The sequence below is a fragment of the Urocitellus parryii genome, chromosome 11 (genome assembly GCF_045843805.1).
Source record: "Urocitellus parryii isolate mUroPar1 chromosome 11, mUroPar1.hap1, whole genome shotgun sequence".
In the NCBI taxonomy this organism is placed as follows: domain Eukaryota; kingdom Metazoa; phylum Chordata; class Mammalia; order Rodentia; family Sciuridae; genus Urocitellus; species Urocitellus parryii.
In genome coordinates this window covers 22,971,808-22,981,138 of record NC_135541.1, presented here as the reverse complement: position 1 = coordinate 22,981,138, position 9,331 = coordinate 22,971,808, and the positions used below count along the sequence as shown (strand labels likewise).

Sequence of the window (9,331 nt, the reverse complement as noted above, 5' to 3'; positions counted from 1 at the left end):
AGTCTGTCCTTGCACTTCAAGGGATACTGAGTGGCATTTCAAGCCCGTGAAATGGTAGTGCCTTCCTATGGAACCAGACTTGGGAAACTTAAACTGCATGATGGATGTCACCTGGCTTGCTGTCCTGGTCTGCCCAGAATTAAGGATTTGTGTCACTAATTCAATCCTCTGGGTCTACAGAAGCTATCTGCAGGCCATACTCTCTGGTCATTAATAATTAGCATGGCCCCTGGGCACAGTGGCATATGGTTGTAATCCCAGCCACTTGAGAGGCTGAAGCAGGGGGATTGCAAGTTTGAAGCCAGCCTCAGCAACTTAGTGAGACCCTGCCTCAAAATTTTAAAAGACTAGCTCAGTGGTAGAGCACCCCTAGGTTCAGTCCCCAGTACCATGCACACGCACACGCGCGCACACACAAAGTAATAGAAACTGCATACAAGAGACGGTTACCTCTCCAGTTGTTTAAACAGGTAACTATGGGGATGTGGAGTTAGAGTTCAATTTTCTGCAGAATAAGGTGAATGATGTCTATGGGAGGGAGGAGCTGAGGTATGGACAGCTCACAAAGGACACTGGGACTTGGATTCCTTTCCAGCAAACATTTACTTCCTCCACAGACTGGGTCTGCTGCTGCCGCTGTTCTCTGAACTCTTAGACTGAGGAAGAGATCCAGTTGATGTGGTGGGTGGGGATGAGACCATACAGCAGAAAAACAAAGCTCCAAAATGAGTTACCAAAACTGCATTGGTTAGGAATGAAAATGGAATGACCGAGGCCAGAGAAGCCCCAGTTAGGATACAAGGGAAACTGTGAACCAGACATTTGAGAGACAGGAGTAGCTTCCTTTGGCCACAGATGGATGGTGGATGAGATGGGAAAGCAATTCCTTCTCAATCTTACTATTTGAGTTGGCGAATGTCCTGGTTGGCCCACAAGTTGCATACCGAGACTATCAGGGTCACGCCACCCTCTTGCCTAACCAGGAGCCTGGTTGCCAGACTGTAGGTGTCCCATGCCACGGGGGCAATAGTGTGACTTCTGACAAATGTATAGGTGGTGGTCAGGGGAGGGGATGGCTTGTTCACTCAGGAAACTAGCTTTTTATTACAAAGGGCTTGTGATGGGGTGGTAGTGTTCGCTGAGACCCATATGGAAATTATCACTTCTTTGGTGCAATAATGCCTTCCAGTTGGGCCTGAAAAACAAAACAAACCATTAATGCTTGAAGCTTGCAGCCTAACACAAATAGCTGAGAGGTGATAAAGTCTCTGGGAAGAATAATCCAAATGCTGCCACTCCAAGTGTTCTTTTCTCCCCCCTTCATTCTCACTCCATATTTTCGGGATTAGCTGGTTTCTGGCTTGGCGTAGTCTTGTTACACCAGGAGAAACCAGAACTGTCCTGGTTTCCATACAGTAATGGCTCAGTGTATAATATAAAGCATTGAAAAGGAAATTGAATAAAAGTTGTTGAAATAGTGGTTTTTCATTGCTCAGATTTCAGGCCTGAATGTGTCTGCTCTTTGGTTTAGGATCCTGGGATCTCTGCTGGGACCAGAGGTTTGGGAAGCAGCAAATTATCAGCCACTAAGACAACTTGACACCCAATTAGAGAAAATTGCTACCAGTGAGTAGGGAGCTGTCCATCTTGTAGGTAAAGCTTAAGACACTTGGGAGTTATTTACCCGGCTTCTCTGGTAGCCGGTACAATAATTTACTATCATGGTATGTGAACAGATCTTTAAGTAGGTCTATCCTGGGGACTGCAAACACTGCTTTATTTGCAGTGCAGCTTTGAGCCAATAAAAGAAACTCACTTCTAAAGAATCCTTCACCCTGGGGATTACAAGGTTGCTCTTGAATGTTAAAAAGATGCTAAGGTATTCAGCTTCGGAAAACCGTGTAAGTAGGACTTACAACAAAGGAATATGGCGGATAAAGGAAGATGGCAGATAGGGAAGCAGCTTTCAGGGGTAGCTAGGTAAGTGATCACATTGCTGTGAAATTTTCTAGCTTTACCAAGGGTGCAGTGGTGCACACCTGTAATCCCAGTGGCTCAGGAAGCTAAGGCAGGAGGATTAGGAGTTCAAAGCCAGCCTCAGCAACTTAGTGAGGCCCTAGGCAACTCAGGGAGAACCTGTCTCTAAAATACAAAAACGGGCTGGGGATGTGGCTCAGTGGTTAAGTGCCTTTGGGTTCAATCCCTGGTACAAAATAATAATAATAATAATAATAATAGAATAAAGAATTCTTGCTTTTCTTTAACTCTTTGGTAATAAGAATCTTTTCTGATGGTGATTAATACAAAGGCTTCTTTATCACAAATAGCTGGCCTTTTTGGTTTGTGGAGCCAACACACCTGCTGATCTCAAGAATGTAAGCTCTCCTTGCAATTAGGGAGGAGGCGGCCAGGGTTGTGGGAGAAGTGGCTCAATGTCAATAGGCTATGCATCTAAGAGAGTGCCTAGGGCCTCAGCGGACACCAGGACTTCGGGAGGCCTTGTTGAAGTTTTCTGGTTCAGCAGATGCAGGGAGTGCCCAAACATCTATTTCCACAAGCTGCCCCCGATGAGGATGATGCTAGTCTGGGGTCAAACCTCTGAAAATCTTTGGCTCAGTCAGGGAGCATAGGGTTGCAGAGGCCTGTGACTAGCCTTCTGTTGGACCAACCTTTCCCACCAGCATGGCTCCCAGCACCTTATATAGATGGGAGCATGTCACCAGTTCTTGGACCCTGAGTAAGGAAGACCATCTACAGGGGGTGCTTGAGACCGAATGCCTGGGGAGGTCCTCAGCTTTTTTTTTTTTTGGTACCATGGACTGAACTGAGGGGCACTCGACCCCTGAGCCACATCCCCAGCCCTATTTTGTATTTTATTTAGAGACAGGGTCTCACTGAGTTGTTTAGCGCCTTGCTGTTGCTGAGGCTGGCTTTGAACTTGTGATCCTCCTGCCTCAGCCTCCCAGGCTGGGGATTTCAGGTGTGCGCCATCGTGCCTGGGAAGGTCCTCAACTTGAAGTGTCTCTTCCTCCCAGGGGGCTTTCCTTCTCTGTGCACCCACTAACTTGGCCTTCTCTGCTTCTGCCCCAGACATGGAACCCCAGTAGATGCCAGGAGGACAGTCAGCCCATGAAGGAGAACTCCAGCTTTGAGGGGAGGGCGCCTCTACTTTCCGCCATATCCTCCTCTCTGGGGTTAGGCGACTTTTCCCAGGGCAAAAAGTCTTCTCCTAGAGAATCAGGCTGATGTGCCATGGGGTCAGAGTTGAGAATGGAGCCCGTCCAGAGCCAGAGGGATGGAGGGCCCTCGTCATGGGCCTGCCCCACCCCAATGTCAGCTTCCTTTACCCCATGGAAGTGCGTATGGACCAACACGTAAAGGCCACGGGGACTGTCCAGCCCATGAGGCTGGGGACCAGTGCTGTGGGAGCACCGTGGCCTGGGCCTCCATCACCTTCAGCTGCTGATTTGTCCGCTTCAGGAACTGAATCTCCTCATTGTGCTTCTTCTCCTCCACCTGTCGCCGCTCGGTCTCCCGCTTCTCAGTGGCCTCGCATTTTGCCTTTTGCTCGTTCACTTGCCTCTCCAAGTCTCTCTTTTCCGTTTCCAGTTCTGCAATCTGAGGGCACAATACTCAGTCATCCTGGGATGTTGCCCAAGGATGGGTGGTGTGAGAGCCTGGGTGGTGAGGACTTGGGACACCACAGCTGTCCAACCTGACATTGCCAGGGTATATACTGCCACCAAGTGGGAGGTCAGTGACTGGCACGGAGCATCCTCAGGGAGACCAGCAAGCCAAGACCATGTACGTGGCTGGCTGTTACACCCAAGCAAGGGTCCTCCCTGAATGACAGGCCCAGAGTCATGAATGTGAGGAGGGCACCCTAGCAGCCAGAATGCAGTGCGGCAATGACAACAGAGTGGCCCTGGTATCAACAGAAGAGCCTGAGGGCCAGGGGGCATGGTAAAACCGACTCACTTTCTTCTCCATGTCTGACTTCCCCTGCTCAGCCTGCAGCGCCTTCCTCATGCCAAACGCCACGCTGCTCTCGTACAAGGTCTGGTAGGCAGCGATGGTCATGCGAATCTCGTCCCGGACTCGCAGTAGCAGCAGCCCCCTCTCTGCACAGTTGATGGTCACCTCCCGGATCAGCTCATCTTCCAATATGCACAGCGCAAGATCAGAGAAGGCAGGGGCAAGGGGACATGCACCTTGCCCATGGCAAGCCACCCTTCTTCTTGGAAGGGCCCTAGGGTGTGTTCTCACTTGGAGCTGAGGTCTCAGGGAGACCTAATGGAGGGCACCTTCACTGGCCCAAGAGTCTGCCATGCAGCCACCCCGTTCCATTTAGCACAAGGAACAGCACCCAGCCAGCAAGAAGGGGTTGGCCAACGCACAGGGAGACTAGGAACCCCAGGTTTGTTTGTGGTAGTGGGTCCCCCTCAGCTAGAAACTGGGAACTAATGCAGAAATCTGACTTTTTCGGTGAGAAGATGGTGGCAATTTTAAAGCAGACTGGACTGATCTGTGGCTGAGAACATCAGGGTTTTAGAGCACACATAATCACCTTTTTTTAATAACTTTTATTTTTTTAATATTTATTTTTTAGAAGTAGTTGAACACAATACCTTTATTTTTATTTATTTTTATGTGGTGCTGAGGATCGAACCCAGGGCCTCGAATGTGATAGACAAACACTCTACTGCTGAGCCACAACCCCAGCCCTTATTTTTAGCTCTTTATTTTTATGTGGTGCCGAGAATCAAACCCAGGGCCTCACATGTGCTAGGCAAGTGGTCTGCCACTGAGCCACAACCCCAGCCCACATAATCTCCTTTATAAACATATAAAATCTCCTTTATAAAGCTGGAGGGTCAACCACAATCATAGTAAGACTGAGAGGAGCTGCTCAAGAGTTTAGAGGCAGCGAGCGTGCAGATTAGAATCCAGCCACTGGACACCTCAGGGTGGCAGATTTTAAATCCCTTGTGTCTACTGAGGGACAACAAATTAGTTTTGCAACATTTTTCTGGGCTGAGTACTGAATGCTGATGGATATAAATACCAAACATTATTTTTTTCTGATTAAAAAATTAGCTCAGTGGATCCTCATAGCAACCATGAGGATCTGGGTTTGACCTCCAGCATTATAACAAAAAACAAAACAACAACAACAACAAAAAAAACCAAAAACATGTGCTTATTGTGACTATCTTTGAAAAGGCCAAGATTTAAAATGGAAGCTCTTATTTGACTCCAAATGTGTGAGAGATGAAGAAACCAGATCATCAGAGTACAGTGACTGGCAGGTGGGGGCCTGTTGGGACAGGTGGTTGGGAGGGGGAAGGAGTTCCACTTGGCAGTTATTGGGTGGGTCAAGAAGGGTGAAAAGAGGTGATTTCAACATGGGAAGGGCTTCAGCTCAGAGGTGCTCAGAGCCAGATCTGTGCTGAAGGGAAGGAAGGAGGCGGGGGTTGTGTGGTACCCACCCCCACCTCGCCCACTCACCAAAACACTGTGAGTAGAGCTCCCTGCGGACAGGGCAGATGCCCGTCTCCCTGGCTTGCCGCTGCTGCAGCTTCAGGTCCAGCTGCTCCTGGAGGTGCACCACGTCCATCCTGGTGCTGGGGGTGCTGGACACCTGCTGGATCCATAGCTGTGTATCCTCCACCCACTCCCTGCGGCACAGACACAGCCACGCTGAGCAGAATCCACATGCTTGAGAGAGTTCTCAGGACATCAGCAGAGAGATCTCTTTGTGTTCTCGGCCTGAGCAGGAGTGAGGGGCAACTCTGCCACCATCCCACCAGAATCCCTCACTCCACTCCTGTGGTGTGGGTTCCAAAACCATACTTGCTTTGCTGCCCCACAGAAAAGGATCTGGGGAACAGGGCAACGTCTACTCCCCAGGTGGTCTTCATGAAATCATCACCATTGCTGCAGATTTTACCCTCCTAACATGATTTACATTGTGTTGCCTGATCTGTGTGGAAGGCCCAGTGGAACTCTCCACTGACTTAAGGAGTAAGAGACACAAGATTCCATAAACCTTGTGCAAGCCAGAAAGAGGCAAGTGTGTGTGCAGGGGTTGGGGAGGATCTTGACGGGGTGTGCCTGCATGGGCTACCCACAGGGAACTTCATGGTGGAGTAACAACCAGGGTCTGGAATCACCACATAGGAGACGTGGAGGAGAGAACTTCAGTGCCGCTGGTGGGAGGGGATCAGCTGACACATCGCTTCCCTCCATTGACCTCCTTCTCAGAGGAGATGGATTTCTGTTTGCCTGTTTCCTCTTTTCATTAAAGCCTTAAAAACTGCTGTCAATATGTTACATAAGAACAATACATTACATAAGAACAGTTGAGTGGCTGGAGATATAGCTCAGTGGTAGAGTGCTTGCCTCCCATGCACAAGGCCCTGGGTTCAATCCCCAGCACCACAAAAAACAAACAAACAAACAAACAAACAAAAAACAGGAAGGCTTCACCTGGAAGAAATGATGTTTCTTCTGATAGAAGAAATGAAGGGAATAGTAAAGGAAGAGTATCCTTGGAAGTGAGAACAGCAATTGTTAAGGCCCTGAGGTGGGAGAGTGATTGAAGTGCTTCAGAAAGGCAAGTGGAGACCCCTGGGGCAGTGAACAGGAGAGAAAATGGGGGATATCATGGGCTAGGCCGTTCTACATCTTTGAAGCTACTGTAAGGACTTCAGGCTTTACTCTGAGTGAGGTAGGAGGTCATTACAGGTGGAAGACTTGGTCTGATCTGATTTATGTGGAGAACACTGTAGAAGCAAAGAGTGGAAATAGGGTTTTTAAACAGGCCATCGCAAGTAGTATGGGTGACAGAGACCAGGGACAAGATGGCAGAAAAACTTGGTGAAAAGTGGTTGGCCCAGGGAGATAAATTGAAGGTGAAGTCAAAAGAATTTCTTGAAGGATAAGACAGGTGGCGTGAGAGACCAAAAGCATTGAAAGGCAACCTGTGTCTCTAGCAGAAAGAAGACTAAGATGGGGCAGTGGGAAGAGGAAGAAACTGTGGTTTCATTTGGACATGTTGAACTTGAGATGCCTATGGGACAACTTGGTGAAGGCACTGAGGAAGAAGTAGACTATATGGTCTGGAATTTAAGAGAGAGGACAGGGCCGAAAATACACATTTGGGATCCATCAGTATACAGATGGCATCTAAAGCCATCAAACTGGCTGAGAACACTCAGGGTAGATTTAAGGTTTCCCACCACCCTCCCAGAATCCAGCCATGTGCAAGTTCTAGGAGCTCTAAGAGGCAGGAAGGAGATCCCAGCCAGGAACTAAGGCAAAGTGCCTCTCCCTGCATTTCTAAATATTCTGGGATATAAAAGCCTTCTCCCAGTCATTGCTCATTTTTTTTTTTTTTTTACCTTGGGGGCAGGATGGCATTCAAGATTTCTTCTGCCTGCTTTGTAGGATCTGGGATACAGGAAGTTGAGGGGAGCTTGGCTTTGGGTGGCTGTGGGACTGGACCTGAGGGTCCAGGCTGCTGGGGGCTGACTTTCAGAGGCCGAGCCTAAGAGGAAGGAACAGGAGATATTTCAGGGATTCAGCTCCACACAGCCTGGTCCTCTGGATTGCTCCAGGTCTTCTGCCAGTCTCTCCATCCCAGCCTACTTTTCTCATCTGTCTGCTCAGCAGAAATGTCTGAGCTGAAGCCAGCCATGAAGAGTCTCTGGTCCCAGCCCAATGATTGAACTGATGTTTCTGGCTCAAGTGATCTGTCACTGCTATAGTGATGGGAAATCACTGCCTGATCTACTCTTGAACCCAGCTACCATGAACCACAGCCAGCTTCATCCGTTTCCTTGTGACTTCTTTCTCATTCTAAATCTCTGCTCTAGGGTCACACCCAACATTTGGGCCTTCTCTAGTGGTACTGGGGATTGAACCAGGGTCTCATGTATGCTAGCCAATTGCTCTACCACTGAGCTACATCCCCAGCCCCATCGGGCTTCTGGCACCCCTCTCCCACCCCTCTTCCCTGACCCAATTCCCTTTACTGCCAGTCTCTGCAATTCTAGTCCCTTGGGGTTCCCGACCTTCGGCTCTGAGATCTGTCTTTCCCCGTTGAAGCTTTCAGGTCTCTCATCCCCTGAAACCCGTCCTTACTTTGGGGCTCCGTTTCTCAGTGTTCCGGCTCACCAACACCGGGGTGTCATACTTGAGCAGAGAGTCAGCAGGGGGAATCATGCCGGCGGCTGGGACTGCGGCTCAGCAGCTGGCCCTCTAGTCCCGGCCTTGTTTACGGTAACCACGGAAACCCCCTGGCCGGGGCGGGGCTTCTGAGTGGGGTGGGGCCATCAGCGCGCGGATTTCATTCCAAACAGCCGGCTTCAAACCTCCTGTTCTTGGCTTCCCAGGCCTCCTGTTCATTGGTTCGTCCTGTACTTTCCGGAGCAGGGAAAACAAGGTTCAAGTTCCTACACTGCGTCTAGTTTGCTATTTGAATGGGATGGAGGGATCACTTTTGCTGAACCTCACTTTTGACTACTGAAAAATGGGAGTCATCTCCTGACCCCTGAGTAAAGGGTTGGGGACGATTTCCGAAGAAGACATCGAGTATTTCCAGGTTTAAAAAAGTATTTTTTAAAATTAAATGGAGCCGTGCGTTCGAGGCCAGCCCCACCAAATTAGCGAGGCCCTAAGCAATTTAAACCATGTCTGAAAATAAAGAATAAAAAGTGCTGAGGGGGCTGGGGTTGGGCTCAGTGATAAGCGCCCTTGCCTAGCATGCGTGAGGCACTGAGTTAGATTCTCAGCACCACATACAAATAAATAGAATAAAAGTCCAACAACAACTAAAAAGTATTTTTTTAAAATAGTGCTGGGGGTGTAACTGAGGGGTAGAATGTTTGCCTTGCATACACGAGGCCCTGAGTTCAGTCCCCAATACTGAAAAAAGTAAATAAATAAATGGAGAAATGACAGTTTCACATAAAGTTGAGGAAATAGAGGGAAAATATGCTAGTGATTTGCTCATGTGCTACCACATATGATTGCATTTCAATCTCTTCATTCCTTCATATTTCCAAATGCCAAAGTAATCGCAGTTTAAGCACAATTTTGTATCCTGCTTTTTCGTCTAAAAGTCAGGTTTTAGGGTTAGGGGGGTAGCTCAGTGGTAGAGCTTCCCCAGTATGCGCGAGATCCTAGTTTCGATCCCCTGTCACAAAATTAAATTTTTTTTATTTGCCATTGTTTGCAAATAATATACTAATAACCACAATCCATCCAATAATCGACTAAATGATTCACTATTGCCATGCATTTGGATTATCTCCATTTACAATTACTA

The 9,331-nt window shown here is 48.5% G+C and overlaps 1 protein-coding gene across 1 annotated transcript; it reads right to left on the bottom strand.

The window, feature by feature from the left end:
- Positions 1-1,159: 1,159 nt before the first annotated feature.
- On the bottom strand, positions 1,160-8,226 carry Dnali1 (dynein axonemal light intermediate chain 1). The gene is made up of 6 exons (XM_026393495.1): positions 8,146-8,226; positions 7,404-7,549; positions 5,509-5,678; positions 3,979-4,157; positions 3,454-3,618; positions 1,160-1,195 (listed from the first exon to the last, which is right to left on the bottom strand). The coding sequence occupies exons 1-6, from the start codon at positions 8,224-8,226 to the stop codon at positions 1,160-1,162; spliced, it is 777 nt and encodes a 258-aa protein (XP_026249280.1).
- Between the last annotated feature and the right edge of the window lie 1,105 nt (positions 8,227-9,331).